We start from the raw sequence: 26,629 nt of genomic DNA on the forward strand, positions 1-26,629 counted from the left end.
AACCTCATTCTATTTCGTTATTCATAGCCACTGGTCCCATGTGGTTGTGGAACGTTTAAAAGTGTCTAGTCCAGATGGAGATGCACTGTTAGTGGAAAATGCACATCAAATTTCAAACACTTACTATGGGAAAAGAAAACAATATATAATATCTCAATAATGTTTATATTGATGACATGTTAAACTGATAATGTTTTGGATATATTGAGTTAAACAAAACGTTACCTAAATTTTTAAAAATTTAAACTTTACCTAAGTTAACTTCACCTGTCTCTTTCTCCTTCTGTTAATGTGGTACTAGCAAATTTAAGTTACCTAAGCTGGTCGCATTACATTTCTACCTATCTGTTAGACAAAACGACCATTATGAATTTAGCCCAGCTCTGCCTGATGCTAGGGAAGGATAATACCCTTAACGAGCTTTTAAGCTCTCCGAGCCTGAGTTCCTCGCCTACGAAATGTGGAGTCATAATAGTGAATAGACATTTCACTGTGTCGTTGCGGGAATTAAACCAATTTCAATGAGATACCAGTGTACAAAGCATGAGTGGCACCGCTAGCGAGCCTTCAGTAAAGCTCAGGTTTTAGAATCGTCATTCATTGACTGGCCTTACTCTCCGCCGTTCTTAGTATTCAGGAAATTCCTGTTTGCTTGCAGTTTCTCTCTAACTCTGTCGTCGGGGCTTCGCTTGAAGAAATTACCGAAGAGGAGGAAAATCACGATGAAGATAAATCAGCCGTGCCAGGAGCCTCCTCAGCCAACCTGAAGGAAGGCACGTTCCAGATAGTGGGCACGCTTTCCGCGCTCGAAACCCCCTGCCCCAACTTTGCCGTGGAGACCTACTATGTAAGTCCAGAGGGACTGCTGAGAGGGGGTGAAGGGGAGGGCCACCCCCTGCTCCGATGCCCTGCCAATGTGTTTGCTCCTTGTATCTCTCCTGCCAACGTGAGACGGTGGGGAAGTTGAGGAGAGAGGTGAGGGCAGGTCTTCCTCCCGCGACGGAAATTAACAACCCTTGTCTCTCCACTTTCAAGTCTTGCCTGCAGCCAAGAACTTAAATGAGATATTCTTAGAAAGTATGGATCTCATTTGGACTTTCAGACTCATAAGGTTCTCTGCCCTGTATTTAAAATGTATTCTGCCCTGCATCACCCCAACATGGCTCTGGGCCATGGCCGGCGCAATCTCCTTTGGTAATCAGCCACTCAAGGATAACACCATTATATTGCTGTCTTACTGAGAAATACTGCTGCCTTCACAGGACAAATTCTACACAGTCCTCATCCAAGGGCTTAAATACCTGCAAGAAGGGTGACCCTCCCAGCCTAATTCCTCCCATCACCCTGCCTGCAGCCCTCTAGATCCTAGGAGACAGATTTGCACATGCTGTACCCTGGAATAGCCTTCCCTCTTCCCTCCTCCAACCAGCCCTATTCATCCTTCACGATTTAATTTGGGTTGTCTTCTCCTCCAGGAAGCCCTTCATGATTCCCCACTCCCAGTTTAGATTCTGAGCTCTCTACCTGCCTAGATTCTTATACTTTTCTCACTCCATTGTTATTATCTGTCTATTGTGGGTCACACTATTAGTATCTGTTCCTTGAGAGTAGAGACAGCACCCCATTTATTCTCATGTGTATCCTTGCACGGTGACGGACAGCACTGGCCCTCAATAAGTATTTGTCAATGAATGAATGAGTGCCCTCCTACCATCTTTGGGAACTTTCTTCACCACTTACCCCCTTTTACCCTCTTCTGGATCTTCACTCACCACTGACTTCTTTCTTTCCACCTCTACGTATGCTCACATCTTTCTCACTGGAAACACACACACACACACACACACACACACACACACATACACTCTTACTTTGGCCTCTCTGCCTCTTTCTCTGCCCATGGCCCCTGCCACCACTGAACTTGAGAGAGGGCTCAGCCACCTTTGCAGGCCTCACTCCTGCACTCTCCAGCCCCCACCCCTTCACAGGAGATGCCCTGGCCATTGTCACCAGCCAGCCCCTTATTACCAAGGGCCTCTCTTCCCTGCTTCCCAGCAGCAGCCGCTGGCAGACTGCCCTTACGCATCGACTCCTTCCCTTCAAATGCAGTTTTTCTCAGAGCTCCCTCCCTTCTCCTAATAGGCATCCTTTCTAAATCTTATTCAGTCCTATAGCTCCAGCTCCCCTGTACAAGCCAACGCCTTTCAAATTCTTCTCCAGCCCTGTTGACCAACCTGCACATCCAACTGCTTCCTAGTCCACTCCCTGAGATGTCCTGCAGCACTTCTATATCAATTTACCCAGGATGAAGTCTCTCACACTCCTCTACAAAACTACTCTGCTCTGGGGCTTCCCTGGTGGCGCAGCGGTTGAGAGTCCGCCTGCCGATGCAGGGGACGCGGGTTCGCGCCCGGGTCTGGGAAGATCCCACATGCCGCGGAGCGGCTGGGCCCATGAGCCATGGCCGCTGAGCCTGCGCGTCCGGAGCCTGTGCTCTGCAACGGGAGAGGCCACAACAGTGAGAGGCCCGCGTACCGAAAAAAAAAAAAAAAAACCCCACTACTCTGCCCTAATTTGTATTAAGGGCCTTGCTGTCTGTTATCAGTTTAGGCTGTTTGGGGCTGCAAGTAATAGGAAAAAAAAAAAAAAAAAAGGCAATGCAAATCAGTAGCCAATAAGGAATTCATCAGCTTATGTGGCTGGTGGTCTCAAGGAAGCACCTGCTTCAGGCCTGGCATGACCCAGGGGCTGCAGCTGCTTTTCCTGCCCTTTCCTGGGCTCTGTCTTCCTCTGGGGGGGACTTCATCCTCAGGTTGGCAGCAAGGCGGCAACATTCCAGGGCTTTGCACACAAACGCAGCAACACTGTTGAAGAGAACTTCCAGAAGTTCTCAGAAGAAGGAGGGTGAACATTCCAGCAGCACCCTGCAGGTATCTCCTTGAATCTCAGTGTCTTGAGTTGAGACACGTGCTGATTTCTGAACCAATCACTCACCCTGAGGTCAGTAAGGCCCATCCCTTAAGCTAGAAGGTGGAGTTAATTTCCCACAGGCTGAGAAGGGGCGTATCTGCACAAAATTGGGGTTCTGTTGGGAAAGAAGAAAAGGAGATGGATGTTTGTAGACAACCAAGAGTGTCCTTTACGCCATTCATCACGCACTTGCCCCCATCACACCTGCAAGCCTGGTATTGCTGTGGGCTCTTGGCTTCCCACTATAGACTGGAAAACACACACACACACACACACACATACACACACACACACTGCGAGTGCTGTGGGTTCAGTTTTATTTGGGGTTTACTGAGGGCTATAGCCTGGGAGACAGTCTCTCAGAGAGCTCTGAGGAACTGCTCCAAAGACGTTGGGGTGTGGGGCGTCAGTATGCATATGGTTTGGGTGAAGGGGCCACGTGCAATCAAGTACACGTCTCAGCAAAAGGTCGGTGCTAGTCACAAGGAACAGATCTCTCCAGTCATGACTTTGGTGCTTTTCTGGGTATGAGAAGACACACGATATTGGGTTCATAATAATTTCTCCTGAAAACGTCTGTCTGAAGTCCTGTTCTGCCAGTTTTTTCCAGAGCACAGAGTGCCTCCTCGCTGACCTCAAATTAAAGAGCTCAGCTTCTTATTGAACATGTTACTAAAGAGGTTTAGTCAAAAAGACCAAAGTCCCTGTCATCATCAGACTCTTCAGGTTCTTCTTTCTTTGCGTCTACTTTCTTCTCCTCAGCGGGGGCAGCAGCGGTGGAAGAGGCAGGACCTCCTGCTGGGGCAGCTCCACCAGCCCCTGCACGCAGATGAGGCTCCCTGTGTGCTGACCTTGGCCAAAGCCTTTGCAAACAATCCTGGCCAGAAAGGTTCAACATTTACACCGGCTGCTTTAATGAGAGCATAGATCTTGTCCTCTGTGACCATCACCTCATCGTCATGTGGGATGAGGGCCGAGCAGATGCAGGCGAGCTCCGAGACGGAGGCCATGGTGCGGGGCTAGTGCTAGGCGGGGGCTGCCAGATAGATAGAGTGAGGGCCTCTCCCCAACACGGCCTTAGCTTCCTTGGAAGGACGGAGCACCTTAGCGGCAGCTGAAGGAAGGGAGGCCTCAACTCGTGTCTTTAATCGCTCTCGAAAGAATGCCTCCTTTCCATTCTCCTGGCTATTTGCGTTGCTTCAGATCTCCATCACTGATCACTCTTTATACCTGAATTTGATTCAGTGAATGAGTATTGAGCACTTTGAAGACCCACAGAAAAACACGGAGCTCACAGCCTAGCAGGAACTCTGCAATGTCAACTAGTGGCTCCAGAGCAGGACAGTGACATGATGACAGAGGTGTGCGCACAGCCGCGTCCAGAGCACTCTGAAAAGGGCAGTGTGAATTCTCAGTCTTATCTATAGAGCCAGGCAAATGGAGCTTCAGACTCCTCCCTGCCACACAGAGCAAGGACCCCTAAGCTCCTCTGATCGGGAGATTCTGCACAGCTGGCCCTCCTTTGGGAGCTTGGGCTCTACTGGTGATGCTGGGACTGAGGCTGAACCTCCAGGGCTGAATAGAGCTTTCCATGCAGATAAAGGAACAAGGAAATGACACACAAGGGGGCACCTGGCAAAGTGTATGGTGTGCTTTGGAATAGAAAGCATTGGTATAGCTAGAGCTTGGGTTCTGGGCAGCCAAGGGGAAGAAGCAAGAGTGGTATGAAAGATAAGAGAGAATGGAGGATGGAAAAACATTAGGCTGGTCCAGGTTGTCAAAGGCGCTTTTGCCTGGCTCAGCAAATGGCCTGCTAGTCTGTGAACTTCCCAGGCTCTGCAGAGTGAGCTTGTATTCACCCTTTCAACCCAGCTCAAATGTCAACTCCTACAAGCCATAGTCCCATACTTCACCTAGTCCATTAAACCTCACATGTGCTTCTATGATAGCCCTTTCTACATTGGGGGCTGCCATGTAGGGCTGTACAGGTTGCACACTGCACAAGGATGCCCAGCTATGGGCATGGGTAGGGGCTGAAAAGTGATGTGTTCTGCTGGCTACAGTGTGTCCCAGACTGGGTGCCTTATAATTTTTCCACCAAGAGCAGGTTTTCTTTTTCTAATTTGTACAAAGGCTTCATATGTGCTTAGTTGCACCCTCGTCCACATTAGACCCTAGTTATTTGTTAAAATTTTGCCAACAACACACACACACACAATCTGTAGTATCAACAATCATACATTATTTATTTTGCCTTTCCCCTTGGGGTGAAAATGAGGGCCCACAAATATTTACTGGGGGAACAAATGAATGCACAATCATGGTCACTCAATATCTGGTCAGGATGACCATTCTCTTGAAAACGTGCCTGTTTCATCCTCAATCATTCCAATTATGATTTACCAAGTGTGCGTGTTTTCCTTTGGACACAATGATCACCAAAGTTACTTTCATCCCATATAAGAACTTGGTATTTTTAACCATTAAAAGTTTCTGTTTTTTTTAAAATACTCCCTGCTGTCAACTGTAATAAGGTACCTTACATCTCGAATGAGACCAGATCAATTCCATTTTGAGGATTCTGAAATAATCCATATTAATCACTTATCAGCACTTCCGAGTGATTCATGATCTATAGTTGCTCAAAGAAACTTGCATAGAGCTTGAGTTTGTTTTAAATGCCTCACACATTTTCTTCCAGTGGGTTCTAATTCTTTCCTCCTGAATCGGGGTTTAAACAGCATGCAGAAGTAGTACCTAAGATCATTATGCAATTTTCTTATTCATCTGTTCCGGGCTATTTACATAAACTTTGTTACTTGAAAACTACACACAGAAGAGAACCAAAATTTCATTTTAAATAAAAAAATCCTTCTGCGAATGTTTCCTGTGGGACTATCCAGGCAACATATCTCATTTGGAAATTGTCACTCCCATCTAAATATTAAGGTTACTTTGTTCGCTTCTTGCAACAAATGACTGTCAACTTTCTTTTTCAGGCTATCTCTCGAGAAGACCTTCTCATGCACCTGCTGGAGTGTGATGTTATCATTTATAACATCACTGAGAACCCCCAGCAAGTGGAGGAAGCCATCTGGGCAGTCTCTGGTCAGTGAGATGCACCCTTGATCTCCAGGGACGGGACTTTTTACTTTACCTAAGAGTCATCTCAGGAACACTAGGCAAATTAGGACCGTGGAAGAACTGATCTGAAATTCACCTAAAACAGGAAGTGAAATCAGACTAGTGGATACACCTGTGGATAGCATTAAAGCATAAAGGGAGGCATATGAAAATATGTAAGAGTTTATGTGAGGGACTTCCCTGGTGGTCCAGTGGTTAGGATTTTGTGCTTCCAGCAGCGGGCATGGGTTCCATCCCTGGTTGGGGAAAAAAGATCCCACATCCCACATAATGTGCAGGGTGGCCAAAATAAATTAATACATAAAAATAAAGTTGATGTTTACTGCATTTGACAGTGTTTCTTATTATATATAAAAAAAGAAGAGTTTATATGAACAAAAATCAATTCATATTGGGAATTCCCTGGCGGTCCAGTGGTTAGGACTCTGAGCTTTTCACAGCGGAGGACCTGGGTTCTATCCGTGGTCCGGAAACTAAGATCCCTGCAAGCCACGTGGCGCAGATAAAACAAAAAACAATCCGATTCATGTTGGAAGTGGTTAGGAGCTCCACCAACAGCAGCTAGGGACAAGACTTTTATAGAGAAAAGCAGTTATTTGACTGGCTGTAACTTAAGTGTTTCCCTTATTTGGGAGAGCCTAGTTGACTGTTTGTGATTAGCTGTTCTTAGGTTTGGGTTTGCTTATTTATGCTGCTAAGCTATTAGGACCACCTCAATCTAATGGCTTCCTTGTTTAATTAATTTAGCAACAGGAGCTTCCGAAGAATAGAATTTGTAAATTGAAATATAGTTAATGTACGATATTATAAGTTATAGGTATACAATACAGTGATTCAAAATGTTTAAAGGTTATACTCCGTTTATAGTTGTTGTAAAATACTGCCTGTTCCCTGTGTTGTACATCATATCCTTGTAGCTTATTTTATACCTAATAGTTTGTACCTCTTAATCCTCTACTGCATGAAGCCCCTCCCCCTTCCCTCTCCCCACTGGTAACCACTACTTGTTCTCTATATCTGTGAGTCTGCTTCTTTTTCGTTATAGTCACTAGTTTGTTGTATTCTTTAGTAATATCATACAGTGTTTGTCCTTCTCTGACTTATTTTACTTGGCATAATATGTCCATCCATGTTGTTGCAAATGGCAAAATTTCATTCTTTTTTATAGCTGAGTAGTATTCCATTGTATATATATTCACCAATTTTTCTGTATCCATTCATCTGTTGATGGACCTTAGGTTGCTTCCATATCTTGCCAATTATAAATAATGCTGCTAGGAACATTGGGGTACATGTATCTTTTGGAATTAGTGTTTTCGTTTTTTTAGATATAGACCCAAGAGTGGAGCTGCTGGGTCATATGGTAGTTCTGTTTTTGGTTTTTTGAGAAAGCGCCATACTGTTTTCCACAATGGCTGCACCAATGTACATTCCCACCAACAGTGCATGAGGGTTCCCTTTTCTCCACATCTTCGCCAGCACTTGTTGTTTGTTGTCTTTTTGATGATGGCCATTCTGACAGTTGTGAGGTGGTACCTCTGTGGTTTTGATTTGCCTCTCCCTGATGATTAGCCATGTTGAGCATCTTTTCATGTGCCTGTTGGCCATCTGTATGTCTTCTTTGGAAAGATGTCTACTTAGTTCTTCTGCCCATTTTTTAATCTGGGTCGTTTGTTTTTTTTTTTTTTTTTTTTTTTTTGGCGGTACACGGGCCTCTCACTGCTGTGGCCTCTCCCGTTGCAGAGCACAGGCTCCGGACGCGCAGGCTCAGCGGCCATGGCTCACGGGCCCAGCCGCTCCGCGGCACGTGGGATCCTCCCGTACCGGGGCACGAACCCTTGTCCCCTGCATCGGCAGGCGGACTCTCAACCACTGCGCCACCAGGGAAGCCCAGGTCGTTTGTTTTTTTGATGTTGGGTTGCATGAGCTGTTTATATATGTTGGATATTAACCCCCTATCATTTATATCATTTGCAAATATTTTCTCCCATTCAGTAGGTTGTCTTTTCATTTTGTCAGTGTTTTCCTTTGTTGTGCAAGAGCTTTTAAATTTAATTAGGTCCCATTTGTTTATTTTTGCTTTTATTTCCTTTGCTTCAGGAGAGAGATCCAAAAAAATACTGCTACAATTTATGTCAAAGAGTGTTCCGCCTATGTTTTCCTCTAGGAGTTTTATGGTTTCTGGCCTTACATTTAGGTCTTTAATCCATTTGGAGTTTATTTTTGTGTGTGGTGTCAGGGAGTGTTCTAATTTCATTCTTTTACATGTAGCTGTCCAGTTTTCCCAGCACCATTTATTGAAGAGACTGTCTTTTATTGCCTCCTTTGTCATAGATTAACTGACCGTAAGTGCATGGATTTATTTCTGGGCTCTCTATTCTGTTCCATTGATTTATGTGTCCAAAGAATAGAATATTTTTAATCATTGAAAGAAATGAAACGTTAACTTTCAAAATTCAACCTTTATTCATTCCACAGGCATGGCTTAAGGAGGTGGGGTTGAACGTATTGGGGAGATACAAAGACAAATTTTTAAAAAAATGATACCCTCAAGGCTCTTGTAGGCCCACAAGAGAGCTAAGGGACTCGGGAGAAACTTTCATGCAGGGTAGAGAATGGCATGTTGACACAAAAGCTATCACAAGATGGATGTGACTTTAGGAGGAGAGGAATTATTTAGCTTAAAATTTTTTTTTATTTTTGGCTGTGTTGGGTCTTTGTTGCTGCACGGTGGCTTTTCTCTAGTTGCGGCGAGCGGGGGCTGCTCTTCGTTGCGGTGCGTGGGCTTCTCATTGCAGTGGCTTCTCTTGTTGCAGAGCACGGGCTCTAGGCACGCGGGCTTCAGTAGTTGTGGCGTGCAGCCTCAGTAGTTGTGGCTTGCGGGCTCTAGAGTGCAGGTTCAGTAGTTGTGGCACACGGGCTTAGTCGCTCTGCAGCATGTGGGATCTTCCCAGACCAGGGCTTGAACCTGTGTCCCCTGCACTGGCAGGCGGATTCTTAACCACTGCGCCACCCGGGAAACCCCAGGAGAAAAGGAATTATTTCTAACTGTGAGGATTTGATTCAGTTCAACAAGTGTTCCCCAATAGCAAGGGTCAGGAAGGGGTCACAGAGAACACTTTCATATTTTAAATGCATTGAAAAAGGTAATGAACTCTAAGGGACAAGATGATGTTTAGCAATTTGGTGCTTTGTGATTCATCTCCTTATTAAGTCCGGATCAAAGGAGAGAGCAAATCAGCTTATTTGAATTACCGTTCTAGGCTAGGAGGCAGCCAAAAAGATACAAGCACCTTACTTTGCAGTATTTTTTACACTTCAGTATGTTGGTTTTTGGCAGATTAGTTCAGGCGTCAGCAAACTTTCTCTGTTAAAGGCCAGATAGTAAATATGTTTAGCTTTTCAAGCCAACTCCTCTGCTGTTGTAAGCAAGAAAGCAACTATAGACAATATGTAAATGAATGGGCTGGGTTCCAATAAAACTCTATTTACAAAAACAAGCGGTACATTGCCAACCCCTGAATAAGACCAATAGCAAAGCTATATTTTGGCTCATGTTCAGAGAAATGGAATGAAGCCTCAGTAATGTCTGTACCATATTCAGAGAAATCATGATGAAAAAGTACTCTCTGTGGATGTGCTGGAGTCCTCAGGAGCTTACAATGTTTGATTTCTCATTTATCCCTGTGGGCCTAAGTTTCATTCAGTAAGAGACAAATCAATAACATGAACAATGTGTTATCTTTTGAAACAGAGCTTTTTAAACGCCTACTCTCCACATTTTTATCCCTTTGCAAATATTTACAAATGATGTGTAATTGCACGTTCTAAGATAATTTCACCACCTAAAATAATAATCAGACCTAATGTTTATTGAGTTCTTATTTTGTGCCAGTCTTTGGAAATTGATTTTTTTCTATATAATGTATACTCACAATTTTCTTTACATTTTAATTTTTTTTTCTGAAATAAAACCTGGACATGTTTTGAAAGTTAAAAAGCACAGTAGGATTTAGAATAAAAAGCAACAATTCCCTGCATTTCTTTTCCATCCCACCTCTACTGTTCAAAAGGAACCTTGGGCTTCCCTGGTGGCACAGTGTTTGGGGGTCTGTGCCCCGGTCCGGGAGGATCCCACATGCCATGGAGCGGCTGAGCCCGTGGGCCATGTCCGCTGGGCCTGTGCATCCGGAGCCTGTGCTCTGCAGCGGGAGAGGCCGCAGCGGTGAGAGGCCCGCGTACCGCAAAAACAAACAAACAAACAAACAAACAAACAAAAAAGGAACCTCATTTAACCCACTTGTTCCTTTTAATACACAAAAATGCCTGCACTGATGTCCTCTGATTATGAACTTTAGACATTAACCACTGAGTTCCTGCTATGACAGATGAGCTTCAGCACCTAATAGGATGTCTCCCACTAATCATCAAGGGAACATAGTAGTTCTCAAACTTTGATACTGCATTTCCTTTCATGAGCTTTAAAATCTAGAGTATGTTCTATATTGCTTCCTAAGACAATTTTATTCTCTATTTGGTGAAAAACTTTTAAATGGGTTACCTCTTTTTTGGGATACGAAGTGTTTGTGTCTGTAAGAAAGTATAGCCCTTGGTCAGTCATGGGGGACTGGGTGAGTGGGGAGGACATGGGGTGGGTGGGGCTATAGAGAGAATAGTAGAGGGAACTTTCTCACTTTACCTCAGGTACTTTCTGAGATTTGGGGAGTTTTCTGTTTTTGTTTTTACAGTGGATATGTATTACCTCTTAATGATGTTTTATTGAACTATTTTCAAACATTTTAATATAAAAGAATTCTTCTACCTTGCCTTTCACAAATACTATCAAAGGAAGGCAAAACTGGAGAAAGAAATGAAATATAAGAAATGCAAGAAAACGTTTGTATATATGGATAAAATGTGCTGCTCGTTCACAAGTGAACAAGCAGATCGTTTTAGATCCATTCAAATGATCACAAATAAAAAAGGATAACCCAGTTAGAAGACCTCTAAGTGTGCCAAGCATTCACAAAATAGGCCAGTCTGAGGCACAGCAGAGCAGGAAGGGTAAAGAACAAAAGTAAATTGAAGAGGCGGTTTTTGTTAATAGAATAAAAATAGAAACTAAAGTTAACATTTCATTGGGATTAATATTTGGACATAGTGTTCTTTTTTTTTTTTTTAAATCTTTACTGGAGTATAATTGCTTTACACTGGTGTGTTAGTTTCTGCTTTATATCAAAGTGAACCAGCTATACATATACATGTATCCCCATATCTCCTCCCTCTTGAGTCTCCCTCCCTCCCACCCTCCCTATCCCACCCCTCTAGGTGGTCACAAAGCCCCGAGCTGATCTCCCTGTGCTATGTGGCTGCTTCCCACTAGCTATCTATTTCACGTGAGGTAGTGTATATATATGTCCATGCCACTCTCTCACTTCGTCCCAGCTTACCCTTCCCCCTCCCCATGTCCTCAAGTCCATTCTCTAGTAGGTCTGTGGACATAGTGTTCCTAGACTTAATTCAATAATACTCTCTCACCTTACGGTTGGATTCCATGAGTTTATTAGATTCAGGATATCAGTATTTTATTGTTTTCCTTGTTGTTCGAGAAATCAGCTCATGAGACTAAAATTTACCATGACTACTGTGTCGCTTAGATCCTCTGACAATTTAAGTATATCTCACTTTAGTTTTTGTTTTTTCCTGGAAAATTATACATTATGAAAAATATTTTAGTGGAATCACATGCCAGAAAGTATTCAAGGAGATTCAGTGCTTAAATGTGTGGGGAGCCCTCCCGGGGAATGACAAACCCTTTGGAAACCAAACACTCCCAGGTCCAGGCCACCACTATTCTAAATTCCCATCTCTACAGATGGTTCGTAATCAAGCATCGGGGTGTTACCAAAGCCCTCCCTCCACACACAGCCCACAGCCCCCAACGCATAAGCTGCTCTCCCCCAGCCAGGCGGGGTGGAGGGGGAGGGAATTACTTCCTTCTGCAAGCACTTAAGCTAAATAGCACTGCTTTATGTGAAATCATGAGAGGGCCTTGCCCATAAAAAAGAATGAAATCATGCCTTTTGCAGCAACATGGATGGACCTAGAGATGATCGTACTAAGTGAAGTAAGTCAGACAGAGAAAGACCAATATCACATGATATCACTTATATGTGGAATGGAAAAAAATCATGTAAATGAACTTATTTACAGACTGGAAATAGGCTCACAGACATAGAAAACAAACTTATGGTTACCAGAGGGGGGAAGGTAAGGAGATAAATTAGGAGTTTGGGATTAGCATATACACACTACTATATATAAACTAGATAAAGAACAAGGATTTACTGTATGGCACAGGGAACTATATTCAAGGTCTTGTAATAACCTACAATGGAAAAGAATCTGAAAAAGAATATATTAGATATAGATATAGATGGATATAACTGAATCACTTTTCTGTACACCTGAAGCTAACACAACATTGTAAATTAGCTATGCTTTAATTTTTTTTAATGGTTAAAAAAAAAAAGAGGGCCTTGCTTTCTGATTTGGGGCCTCCCACTCCATTCTCCATGCAGCTGGAGGGGGTGCATAGTGGGGAAGCCACAGGCCGGGCAACCAGGCTTCCTGGATCGGACTCTATACCACCACCTCACTTCGTGATCCTGGGCAAACTGTGCCTCAGCTCCCTTAGAAGGTAGAAACAGAGATGAGAGTACCCATCCCCTGATGGTGAGAATTCGATAAAGCCCAGAACTGTTCCCATCCGTGTCAGCTATTACCAGTATCACGAGCCCTCCCCAAAAGTGAAAGCACACCGCTGCAGGCCAGGAAATAGGAAGGGGCTGAAGATTTGAGCTGGGCTCTGAAGAGGTCGGGTGGCTGGAGGGGGGCAGCCAGGGACAAAGATGGGGAGGGGGCAGGGAAGCATCAGAGGGGATGCCCCCCGGTGTAAAGCCACTCCTTTGAAAGAGGAGTCACTTCAAGTCCCGCTGGTAATTAAAAGTACACATGATTTTAAAACACATTCTAAATGGATCCAAGTAACTGCTTGGCTTTTTGGCCCTACAGCCCTGAATGAAGAAATCAGCCATTTCCAAAAGCGGAAGATGTTTATTTTAGTGTCCACGGTGATGACCTGGGCGCGGTCCAAACCCCTGGACCCAGTAAGTAGTGTGCTGGCTTTTCTTTTATGCAACATTTCACCCCCGATTCCTTGTAATCTGCACGCGAGAGCTTTCTACAGTGGATGGTGTATTCTTACACTCCTGAACCCTACCCCGTAATAAACACTCTGCAGAGTTCACAGGTTCAAAGAACACTGCATTCTAAGGGGCCACATTGTTTTACATGCCCCTTAGAAAAAAGAAGAAAATGCCGCCTAGTCAAGTATAACAATGCTTATCACTTTTTATTTTAAATGTATTGAAAGCCCTCTCGTTTAGACTTGTTTAGACCCGTATCTTTGTCATATACATTCCTGTGCATACCTTAAAAGGGAAAATATAAGCAAAATACGGTGGTTATAGTATTCCCCAAACTTCTTCAAACTCAGAGCCCAGTTTCTCTGAATCACACCTGCATTCTGTCTGTTTTCACACAATAACTTAGTATAAAACCTGAGTCATGTCATTTATCTCTAGGTAGTTTCCTATAAAGCTCATGGTTATTATTTTGCAAAAACTATGGATTCAGAGTCATTCTTCTAGTATTGCTTATTTTCTCCCCTGAGACCAGATTTCCATTTGCTTCTCTGCCCCAGTGCCTGTGTGCCTATGAACTATCTTTTCATCTCAGTGCTGAGTCACACTCTAATCTTTTTAAAGACATCTGCAAAAGGCAATTAGACCAAAATGCATAGTACCTAACTCAGTTTAAGGATGACAGTATGTGCTCAAGGTGACCTGAAGGTGACCCAGGCTCCAGTGAGGACAGCGCGGATGCTTCTTGGCTGACTACATTGTGATAAACCATTGACGACAAGACACATTCTAATTTCAGAGATGTTAAAATGTGAAAAAAAAAATGCACGTGTTAGACTCAATGGAATACGTTATTTATAATAAGGAAATATTTAGGGATTTATCATACTTATTGCATCAAAGGCCGTTTGTTTAATTATCTCTCCCTCAGTGGACTGGGAGGTCTTTGAGGGCAGGGACCAGAGGTTTCCTGTCCTTTTCTTATAAAGCTCTCCCACCTACTACTCCGTTTGGTTGCTATCATCTCAAAGAGCAGGCCAGTCATTTTATTCCTGTTGAAGTTCTATCCCTCAAAGATTCTAGTAAGTGTCTGCTACAGAACAATCATTGGCCATTTGACTGGACGATCATTTTGCTGGCCTGATTGATCGTCATCACTCCTTCAGTTATAAACTAACTTGTACTGACTTAAGCAAAATGGGGATTAATTGACTCATATAACTGGTAAGTCCAATAATGGACTTCAGGCACAGCTGGATCTAGAGGCTTAAAGAGTGTTCTCAGAAATAACCTACTCTTTTTCTCTATTCACCTGCTTCTTTTCCTCTCTGAGTAGGCTTCATTCTCAGGTAAGCTGTCCCCTCCTTCTGGCCCCCAGGAGCTCCCAGGCTTACATCCCTAGAACTTCGAGTGTCTTTTCCATTTTGACCATGTCACAACCCAGCACTGGAATATGCTGTTTTTCCAGGTCTTAGGTCACAGGCCAAACTCTAAACCAGTCACTGTGGCCAGGGAAATGTAGAGCTCTGATTGGCCAGACCTGGGATCACGTACCCACTTCTAGAGGCAGGGGTGATCACCCAGCCCTGACCTCGCGTCTAGATTGGCAAGCAACCTTGCCCTCTGCTTCCCATTGGGTTTGGCCAGTGGGAAGCGCCAGTGAAGGATGGGGAAAATGAAAAGAGTGAGGTCACGGTACTACCCCTCCAACTCCTTTCTGCCCAGTTGCTACTGGCCGGCTGAGTTCTTCAACCAAAGTCACTGCTCCTGCCAGGCAGCCCTCCCCACACTGCTCACCCCCAGGTCCTAATTATCGCTTGCGCCTTCTATACTCTGGGACCTTCGAGTGGTCCAGAGCACCCTGTTACTGACTCCAGGGTATGTGATTTCCCTATACCTGCCCACATCTTTGTAAATAGTCCTATTATTAAACCCTCCTCAAATTACCCACGTTGAGTGTGCCATTTCATGCTAGGACCCTGACTGATACTTCATGGTTCACTGAAGTCAGCTGAGCTTGTGAAAAGTCATGACTTCATAATGCAACTCAAAAGAGAAAAGTGAATACTAGATTGGGGTAGATGCTGCTGTTTTCCGGTCAAATAGCCATCCTCCTGTCTTCCCATCAGAGTCCTGATTTGTTCAGGTGTCCACGCTGCCCACGAGACCCAGGGAAGGAAGTCTCTATCCCCAGCTCCAGGGGAAAAAATCCTAATTAATTCAAATGATCCATTGCCTCCTTCCAGTCCAATCTCCAACAAACAGCTTAAGTGATCTTGTTAAAATATAATTCAGGGATTTCCCTGGTGGCGCAGTGGTTAAGAGTCTGCCTGCTAAATCAGGGGACACGGGTTCTTTCCCTGGTCCGGGCAGATCCCACATGCCACGGAGCAACTAAGCCTGTGCGCCACAACTACTGAAGTCCGCACTCCCTAGAGCCCGCGTGCTGCAACTACTGAGCCCATGCACCGCAACTGCTGAAACCCGCATGCCTGGAGCCCGTGCTCCACAACGGGAGAAGCCACCACAGTGAGAAGCCCATGCACCGCAGCGAAGAGTAGCCCCCGCTCACCGCAACTAGAGAAAGACCCAACACAGCCAAATAAATAAGTAAAATAAAATATAATTCACATTGTGTTATAGTCCTGCTTAAAATGCTTAAGACCCTTCTACGCTCCTAGAATGAATCTAAACTCCTTTACATGGTCCACAAACCCTGGCAACCTGGCATGGCGTACCCTTTTTTTTTTTTAAAAGGTTTTTATTTTAAATATTTATTTATTTATTTGGCTGTGCTGGGTCTTAGCTGCAGCACATGGGATCTTTAGTTGTGGCATGAGGGATCTAGTTCCCTGACCAGGGATCGAACCCAGGCCCCCTGCATTGGGAGCGTGGGGTCTTAAACACTGCACCACCAGGGAAGTCCCCTGGCATTACCTACCTCCTCCTCTACCAATCCCCAGCTTGGCTCCAGTCATTTCAGCCCTTCTTCCCATTTCTCAAATCTGCAATGATTGTTCTACCTCAGGGTCCTCATCCTCGTGTTTCTTCTGCCTCTCTGATTAATTTCATGTAAGCCCTGGACTCAGATGCTTTGGGCTGGTTATTTAACTTATACCAATGTGATGTGATTGAAAGGCTCCTGACTGGACTGTATATTTTAGAAATCCTACTCCAAATAGGACCTCTAAATCTGGATGGATTTGGGGGAAATCACTCTGTATCATGGATCTCAGTTTCTCCCTTTGATTCTCCAGGAAGTTTTTATTTAATTGTTCTTCCATGGGAGGAGTGTACAGCAGGGTGAGTTGTGGAGAGACTGAGTGATGAACAGCTCAGTACAGGGATATATTTTTCTTTCTCTTTCCTGATTCTTAGGGCAAACTGATATCTTTTTTTTTTTTTTTTTTGCAGTACGCGGGCCTCTCACTGCTGTGGCCTCTCCCCTTGCGGAGCACAGGCTCCGGACGTGCAGGCTCAGCGGCCACGGCTCACGGGCCCAGCCGCTCCACGGCATGTGGGATCTTCCCGGACTGGGGCACGAACCCGTGTCCCCTACATTGGCAAGCGGATTCTTAACCACTGCGCCACCAGGGAAGCCCGCAAACTGATATCTTATCCGATGAAGACAGCTTTTAAGGCCTGAGACAGAAACTTGCACATGGTATGTTCTCATTAATGTGGGATGAATTTTAAGGAAAGAGGCAATGTGGAAAAGAGAAAAAACACACATAATTTAGGTTTAAAAAATGAGGGCTTCCCTGGTGGCACAGTGGTTAAGAATCCGCCTGCCAATGCAGGGGACACGGGATCGAACCCTGGTTCTGGAAGATCCCACATGCCGCGGAGCAGCTAAGCCTGTGTGCCACAACTACTGAAGCCCGAGCACCTAGAGCCCGTGCTCCGCAACAAGAGAAGCCACCGCAATGAGAAGTCCGTGCACCACAGCGAAGAGTAGCCCCCTCTCTCCGCAACTAGAGAAAGCCCGCGTGCAGCAAGAAAGACCCAACACAGCCAAAAATATATTAATTACTTAATTATAAATAAATAAATAAAAGAACTAAAAACATTTTTTTAAAGACACATTAAAAAAAAAAGAAACTACACACATCGCAAGAGCTATTAAGAAATGGGTTTTTTAATGCCTTTATGGAATCACAGTGACAACATGTCACTGTCTCAACAAAATAAAAGAAGATATTTAAATTTTTTATTTTGTTTAAATTAAGTTTAAATGATAGAATCTGGCTAGCTAAAGCATTTTCAAGAAAATTAAATCACTATAAAAATAAGCAGTAGTTTTTAGAATGCTTTATTTGAGCTTAAAGGAACATAGTCTCCCTAGCATCTGTGGGCTTAGCAGTTTCCTTAGCTCTAACACATGGAGTCTGGCCTTTTCTCTCTCATAGGGTGATTCTGAGATTCCATTTACTGAAGAGGATTATCGAAGAAGAAAACACCATCCTAATTTTCTGGACCACATAAATGCTGAAAAATTGGTTCTCAAGTTTGGGAAAAAGGTAAGTCTCGAATAGTAGAACCTTTAGGGTAAGAAAAGCTCTTTTGGAAGCAGCTTACAATGCACATGGTCAGGACTGTTCCACATACTCTATGTGTACCATGTCAGCTCGCTCCCCACGTCAGTATTTAGTTCCCACGTCCTTATACCCACAGAGCTCCAAGCTTCAGGCTCCCCCAAGAGGCACTGTCCCAGGTCCTGCCCCACGTTCTTTTCCAGCCCCCTAAGATGGAAGCCTTGTATGGAGTCCCCAGCAGAGCTCAAGCCCTCATCTCCTAAGGGGTCTGTAGGTCCAAAGAGTCCCTTGGTCCAGAAGAGTCAAAAAGCTGAGAGTGGGAATGGGGAAGAGGGAACCACATTTTCCGTTCTTCCAGACTCTATCTCATTAGTTTCTTACAGCAGCTCTGAAAAGTGCATATAAACCTCATCTTACAAGGAATTCCCTGCTGGTCCAGTGATTAGGACTCAGCGCTTTCACTGCTGAGGGCCCGGGTTCAATCCCTGGTCGGGGAACTAAAATCCCACAAGCCAAGCAGCCTAAATAAATAAATAAAAATAAACTTCATCTTACAAACAAGGAGACGGAAACTTCCAGAGGTTAAGTAACTCGCTCAAGGTCGCATAGTTAGCATTTGCTGAGCACCGTTAGCCTCGCCTGATCTACTCCTTGCAGCAACTGTCTCGTGTACATACATAATTATTCCCTTTTCACAGATGCAGACACTGTGGGAAAGAGCAGAGCTGGGATTCAAACCTGGATCCGTCAGATACCAAAGCCTGTGGGTTTTGTTCTTATTTTCTCCTGACTCCAAAACTCCGTCATTCAGTAGAGTTGATCCTGACACATCCGTGTCACTGATTACTGACACACCTCTAGCTGGGAAGTTCACGTAAACAAAAAGAATAGCTTATTAGCCTTCTGTAGCAGCAAAAGTTATCATTTTGAAATCCATATATTATAAAATTGTTTTATTTCTCTTTAATCAAGATAGATGACAGGAATGCCCTGGTGATGAATAAGTAGTAACAACTAAAAATTATTGAGGGCTTGCTTACCATGTACCAGGCACTGCACCAGATGTATTACTTACAGTACCTCATGTAATCCTCCTATATCTCATATGTAATCCTCACAATTCTGTGAACTAAGTGCTATCATCATCATCCTCATTTAACTTAGGTAGAATTTATACAGAACCCCTAAACCTCTAAAGGTTCCATCCACTGCATTTTTCCCGTTATCGGAAGACCTACGGTAGTGATATGTAATGATAGTTCTAAGATGACACCTAGTGGTCTCAGAGGATATTACAGTAGGAACTTGGTCCTTGAATTCTGTCCTACTAGTAAATGTTTTTATTTTATTTAAATTTTTTTTGTTTTACTTGGCAATACAAACACTGTGAGTATAAAATATTTGAAGGAAAAAACATGGGATTAGGCATTTTAGTCCCTTTTCTACCCATTAACTTATGACCTTAGCCAAGTCATTCAACTTTTGGAGTCAAATAAGTAAAATAAAGGGGTTAGACTAGAAAATCTAAATTTCTCCCAACTCCAAATCCTACAACTATATTATTTTATTAAACTTTGAACATTGCCCCAAATATAAAAGTCATGCTTTCTTGATCATTTATTTCAAATTCACCGATTGAGAAGGCATGATCACACATGCAAAAATAATAGATGTGAATGATAGTCTAAAATGGAGAAATAAGGAAGTCTCTGGTAGTCCAGTGGTTAGGACTCTGCAATTCCATTGCAGCGTCCACGGGTTTGATCCCTGGTCTGGGAACTAAGATCCCACAAGCTGTGTGGCACAGCCAAAATAAATAAATAAATTTAATTAAATACAGAAATAGTGTCATCTTAATATCTTTTTTTATCATAAAAATGTTAAGTATGTCCCATGCTCTAAATTATACGATCAAAATTTAATTTCAAAAAGAATTTTTTTTTAATCCCAAGCTTTCCTAATCACTCTTCTCTGAAAAATTAATAAGATAAGGTTGATCTGGCCAACTTGGTCATCTTAATAACCCTTCTGTAACCTAGTGTTTTTCATCAAATAGGTAGAACCTTGGAAGGAATCATTTAGCTCATATCCGTTAAGATCTTGCTATGTAACAGGCACTGTGGCTAAGAGCTGGCCTCACAGCTGTGAACAAAACAGACGTGGTCTCTGCCCTCCTGGGGCTGGTTGTCCAGTGTTCATCAACTGTCACCACATCTGCAGTAATCACATTTATATTTACATGCTATATTATAAACACAAGAAGGTGGACCAGTTTAGTTTTTGAGGCAAGTTCATAGGCTTTTTAAATCCTTTGGGGCATTTTCACTTATCACTTTCCCTAGGACAGGTAGGAAAAACCAGGGGACTGGGTCACCTTGTCCTTGCCTCTCTTATCCACTCGTCCAGATGTACAGGAATGTAGATCAATTATGATGATATGGTTCCTCCTCAAAAAGCTCACTCAGAGACCCCAGTTCTCTCATATCAGGGATGAGGGTGTGTGGGGTGGGGGCGGGATTTTCTGGTCTCTACTTGGGTTCCATCCTCAGTTCATGATTATGTCTTCAACTTACCAACATCCAACCTTCCCAAATCGAATCACAGTGGTGATGGAGGGTGTCTGTATTGATAATTCTACTTCTGACACCAACTACAGCGTTCTAATTGGATGAAGAATTAGCAAGAAGAGGCCAGTCAGAGCACACATATGCTCACAAATCATACTGTCTCGGGTTAGATTAAATCCCCAATGTAATTAACCAAAGATTAAACATCTCAAGTGGGACGGCTCATGAGTCAAGTGTTTAACGGAACCTAAACAGATCTCTGTGGGTCATTGCACCTTTTATACTTGGACCTCGCATTAGCAATACAGAAAAAATTGCACCAACCATTGCATGAGTCTCTCTGGATTGTTACGTTAAACATCATCAAAGCCACGTGGTTATTGGATTATGAGAGTGGAGAGCATCAGAGGAAGAGAATCAGTGCCCAGGTATCCCTAAGTATTACCTCTGCCTTAAGCTTTTCAACATGCCAAAAAGCCTGTTTCTACACAGCGTAGCTGCTAGTACCTCGATGACAGTAAAAAATAGTTGAGTATTGAGGCAAATTCTCCCAGCACCTAAATTACTCCTCCCGGATGAAGGGAACTCCATGTCTATTAAAATCCTCATATTAAGGCCCATCACGAAATTCCTTGGTTCTATGTATGCCCCCTCCCCTACTCGGTAATTAAAGACCATCATGGATGGACAGATTTTTACATCTTCCTTTGCCTTTCGGTGCCCGGCATAGCACTTAAAGGTGGTAAGTCTTCACAATAATAAACTCTGGCTTTCATTTAATTGAGTCCCAATTAAATTTTAATAGTGGTCAGTGGGGTTGAGTTCCCTGCCTTTTAAGAGATACTTTTTTTGTCCTAAACAGTACATTAGGAGCTTGAAAGAGGTGATGAGACTTACTGAAGTGCTCATTTAAAATAATCATTAAAAATAATCTGACTCAACGTGGTTCATAATAATATATTTAGCTTTTTTCATGTATTTTATCTAATAGGTCAGAAAATTTGCCACTTACGTAGTTGCTGCCGGACTTCAGTATGGAATGGAAGGAGGCATCTTACATGCTTTCTTTAAGGTATGACTTTTCCATGACTATAACTTTTTTTAAGTGTTTTACACTAAGGTTACACAATTCGAAGGTTATGTACTGGCTAGGCGCATTTAATAGCAGAAAGTTAAGGAAAATATGGATGTCCAACATAACTACCTCTTTTTCTTGTATTTCCCACACTCAGAATAATAAAGGAAAAAATGGATCTCCTTTCATTCATGAGGCAAATGTTGATCCAGTGCCTACCATGTACCAGAAACCATTGTAGATACTGGGAACACAACATGGTAAAGTCCCTGCCCTTGTGGAGCTTACATTCTAGTGGGTGGAGAAGAAGAGCGATAGATAATGAACAAGTTAGCCAGTAAACAGAGTATTTCAGATGTTGAAAAATAATCTGGAAAACAATGAAGCAGAGAAAGGTAGATAGAGCATGTGGGGCTAGGGTTGGGGGGTTAACATGTCCTTATGTGATGGTTGAGGAAGGCCTTTCTTTTTTTACTTTATTTTATGTTTATATTTATTTTACTGTAGTATAGTTGATTTACAATGTTGTGTCAATTTCTGCTGTACAGCACAGTGATTCTGATATATATATAGATATTCTTTTTCATATTCTTTTCCATTATGGTTAATCACCAGATATTGAATCTAGTTTCCTGTGCTATACGGTGGGACCTTGTTGTTTATCCATTCTGCATATAATAGTTTGCATCTGCTAATCCCAAACTCCCACTCCATCCCTCCCACATGCCTCCTCTCCCTTGGCAACCACAAATCTGTTCTCTATGTCTGTGAGTCTGTTTCTGTTTCGTAGGTAAGTTCATTTGTGTCATGTTTTAGATTCCACACGTAAGTGATGTCATACGGTGTTTGTCCTTCCCTTTCCGACTTACTCCGCTTAGTACGATCATCTCTAGGTCCATTCATGTTGCTGCAAACGGCATTGTTGCATTCTTTTTCATGCCTGAGTAGTATTCCATTGTATATATGTCGCACATCTTTATTCACTCATCTATCGATGGACATTGAGGTTGTTTCCACGTCGTGGCTATTGTGAATAGTGCTGCTATAAACATAGGGGCGCATGTATCTTTTTGAGTAATAGTTTTGTCTGGATATATGCCCAGGATTGCTGGATCATATGGCAACTCTATTTTTAGTTTTTTGAGGAGCCTCCGTACTGTTTTCCATAGTGGCTGCACCCATTTACATTCCCACCAACAGTGTAGGAGGGTTCCCTTTCCTCCACACGCTTTCCAGCATTTGTTATATGTAGACTTTTTAATGATGGCCATTCTGACCAGTGTGAGGTGGTACCTCATTGCAGTTTTGATTTGCATTTCTCTAGTAATTAGTTGAGCATCTTTTCATGTGAGGAAGGCCTTTCTAATGATGTGACATTTGAGCAGACAGTGAAAGGCAATGGGGAGCCAGCTAAGTGGCTTCCTGGGGAAAGGCAGTGGGCCCTGCAAGTGCAAAGAACCAAGGCAGGGGCTTCCCTGGTGGTGCAGTGGTTGAGAGTCCGCCTGCCGATGCAGGGGACACGGGTTCGTGCCCCGGTCCGGGAAGATCCCACATGCCACGGAGCGGCTGGGCCCGTGAGCCGTGGCCGCTGAGCCTGCGCGTCCGGAGCCTGTGCTCCACAATGGGAGAGGCCACAACAATGAGAGGCTGGCGTACCAAAAAAAAAAGAACCAAGGCAGAAACGTGCTGGCTGGGTTAAGGAGCAGCAAGAAGACCAATGTGGCTGAAAGTGCTGGAGGATGGGGGGTGATGGAGTCAAAGAGGTGATGGAGGAGTCAGATGGATCCCAGCTTTGTAGCCCATTGTGAGGGTTTGGGCTTTTATTCTGAGTGGGTTGGGAAACAGACTATTTTGAGCACAGAAGTGGCCTAATCTGTCTTAAGTTTTCAAGGATAATGCTGTTCTTCTGCTGAGTTGAGAATGTACTGTAGGGGGCCAAGAGCAGGGTAGTACCTAAGACCTGGGTGGAAATGGTGGAGACACTGAAGATGTTGGGATTTGGAATGTTTTGAAGATGAAGCCAATGGGATTGGCTCCAAGCTTGGATGTAAGGGTGACAGAAAGAAAGTAAAAATGACTTTAAGGATTTTGGTGCAAGTAACCAGAAGTAGGGAGTTGCCGTTTACTGAGATGGGGAAAACTGGGAAGGGACAGATTAGGGCGAGGTATGCAATCAGTGGGAAGTTCAGGATCTCAGCTTAGACACGTTGAGTTTGAGATGGCTGACATCCAAGTATCAATACTCAGCAGGGAGGGAGTTGGACGTTGCACTGGAAGGTGGGAGGTGTGTTTGGAGATTATGGAGGTAGTCAGGACTAGAGTTATAACCTTGGAAGCCATCAGCATATGGGTGGAATTTAAAACCACAAGACTGGATGACATCACCTAGAGAATGAGTATGGAGTAGAGAAGAGGTCTGAGGACTGAGTCCTGGGACACTCCTTTATTTGGAGATTTACAAGGATATGGGAGGGAGTCGGGAAAGGCAGCTGAGGAGTTCCCAGTGAACCAAGAGGGGAGTGTGGAAAAAGACACGTGAAAAAAGTGTTTCTAAAATGAAATAATGACCAACCATATCACACACGGCAGATAATCAAGTAAGATGAGACCGGAGGATTGATCTGGATATTTTTGGAATCGGGTAGAACAAAAGCCTGATAGGAGTAGGTTCAAGGAGGGAGCACGAAGAGAGGAAGTGGAGATGGTGAGAACAGAGGAGCATTCTGAGAGATTTTACTGTAAAATGGGGCAGAAAAAGAAGGCAGGAGCTAGAAAAAGAAGTTTCAGGAAAGCGTTGGCTGGTTGGTTTTTTAATACAAGAGATATGACAGCTGAAGAAGATGAGCTAAAGAAAGCTCTTTCTCTTTGCCCGTGCTCATCTAACTTTTACCTACCTGACCACCGGATGCTGGCCTTCCAGGCCTCTGCCCGGGACCCTCTTGTCTTCTCCATCTCCACTCTCTCCCTGGGTTGGGCTGTTCAGTCCCATGACTGGTGCCAATGACTCTCAAACATCAGTCTCCAGCGGGACTCCCTCTCCTTAGTTATCACTCTGCAGATACATCACCTCAACTTGGATGTTTTCACAAATCCAAACTACATGGACAATGACCCCCGTACCTGCAGCTCCTCCAGGGCCCCACCTCAGGAAATTGGACCACCTCCCACCCAGCTGCACCAATCAGAACCCAACTCCTTCCTCTTTCTCATCCATCACAAGATCCCCAAGTCCTCTAGAGACGACCTCCCCAATATCTCCCTTCTCTCCAACCCAGCACCTCCAACTCCCCACCCAAAGGCTAGGAAAAACCCTCTCTTGTCCTCACCTGTCATGACCTCCGTCTCTTCATTTAAACTCTTACTTCTCATCATCCCTTCACAAGGCAACCAAAGCAAATCCAGTGATGTCACTTCCCTGCTTAAAACCCTTCAAGGGTTTCCCCAAGTCCAAAATATCTTACAAGATCCAGTGGTCTGCTGTGGTCCCCACCCCTACCTCTTTCACTCTTGAAAAGTGATATAAAATCATCTAGTACATGACAGTTAAACAGTACCTAGACTATCTATTTATTTACTGAAATATTTAATGAAGGGAAAAGACAAAGATCTGGACTCTGAAGATCAGGGTTCAAATCCAGTCAAAGGGACTCATTGGAAGTGTAATGTCCTGGAGGATACTTTATGCACTAAGCATTTCATCTACAAACTGACGATAATTACCCCCAGCCAGTGGGGGTAATTTTAAATTTTAATTCTCACTTTTGTGAGAATTAAAGACACCATGCATACTAAAGAATTTTCTTTCTACGCAGATGACCACTAAAGACAGCTGATGAGATTATGATTTCTTGAAAAGTATTTCGGCCCTGAGGTTGCACTTTATTTCTCTTAATAGGATTTCATCAGCAACTAAATCTCATCAGTACTGATTTACAAAACATCTTGAAGCTATTATTTCATCGGATAGATAGATCTTTTTGGGTGCCTCTGACTATGGCTCTGTCTGTGAGCTGTAACAGTCAGGCACACATAACTGGGGAAAATATGCTTTTGCTTTTCTTTCCTTTAGCTAGCTTGGTCGGGTGAGGTCCCTGCATTACCAGTTTTTGGAGATGGAACAAATGTAATTCCAGCAATTCATGTTCTTGATCTAGCAGGGTAAGTATTCTACCAGATATACGACTTCCCAAGAATTAGCTGACTACCGTGTTTGTTTCTTACCGAGTGCTAAGACCCCCACGTGTATTATTGTATTTCTTCTTCACAACGACCCTAAGCAGAAGGTACTTTTATCATCTCCACTTTGCATCTGATGAAACTGTGTCCATCACCTAAAAGCTCCACACTTCTGATAGCAAGTTCAAGTTCACCTTTTAGAAACCTTACCAGCAGAATAGCACGTCTTCCAGTTTGGGAAAAGAACTCCTTATATGCGTTCTGGGGACCTGGTCCTTTGTCCCAGGTGAGATTGATATGTCCAGCCCACCAACTTAAATTCCAGAAATTTGTGAACTATAAACCAGAAGCTTTTTTTCTTTTTTTTTGGCAATTGTTAAGTGATGGTAACACGTGTTTTTCAGAGTCACGGAGTATCCCCGGGTCCCCTTCTCCTTCTTTGCAGACACTGACTTAAACACTAAGTCAAAGATAGGGTTCACTTTATTTGCAGTTCATTGCTTGTACATTTCGAGTTCCAGGGACTTTATTCTGTCAACCCCTCGGCTCACCCCACAGGAGGGAGCAGCGCCTCTCTGAGATTCTTTCTGGTTTCTAGATACCCCCTCTTTCTCTCATCCACCAGCCACTATTAAATTAGTCTCAATCCCAAGCAGATTTACAGATTTACTGGGAAATAAGGAAGCTTAAACTTCAAGACCCTCCCCTGCATGGGTCCCTTCCACGACCCTGAACTTCATTTTTATTATTGTTCTCAAAGAGGGATTCCCTAAGTTGTCTGAGCTTCAGACTCTACATAAAACCTAGATCTGGGCTTCCCTGGTGGCGCGGTGGTTGAGAGTCCGCCTGCCGATGCAGGGGACGCGGGTTCGTGCCCCGGTCCGGGAGGATCCCACGTGCCGCGGAGCGGCTGGGCCTGTGAGCCGTGGCCACTGAGCCTGTGCGTCTGGAGCCTGT

The 26,629-nt window shown here is 43.8% G+C and overlaps 1 protein-coding gene and 1 pseudogene across 1 annotated transcript in view; one reads left to right on the forward strand and one right to left on the reverse strand.

The window, feature by feature from the left end:
* AK7 (adenylate kinase 7) overlaps nucleotides 1–26,629 on the forward strand; it is a 55,129-nt gene that overhangs the window by 2,240 nt on the left and 26,260 nt on the right. Inside the window, exons 2-7 of the mRNA XM_032623074.1 lie at nucleotides 659–847; nucleotides 5,970–6,078; nucleotides 13,189–13,283; nucleotides 17,729–17,839; nucleotides 21,413–21,493; nucleotides 25,566–25,654. Of these exons, the coding sequence (XP_032478965.1) occupies nucleotides 659–847; nucleotides 5,970–6,078; nucleotides 13,189–13,283; nucleotides 17,729–17,839; nucleotides 21,413–21,493; nucleotides 25,566–25,654 (674 nt within the window). The remainder of the gene's footprint in view (nucleotides 1–658; nucleotides 848–5,969; nucleotides 6,079–13,188; nucleotides 13,284–17,728; nucleotides 17,840–21,412; nucleotides 21,494–25,565; nucleotides 25,655–26,629) is intronic.
* Nucleotides 3,653–3,980, reverse strand: LOC116749093 (annotated as a pseudogene).

Source organism: Phocoena sinus, chromosome 2, assembly GCF_008692025.1.
Source record: "Phocoena sinus isolate mPhoSin1 chromosome 2, mPhoSin1.pri, whole genome shotgun sequence".
Classification (NCBI taxonomy): Eukaryota; Metazoa; Chordata; class Mammalia; order Artiodactyla; family Phocoenidae; genus Phocoena; species Phocoena sinus.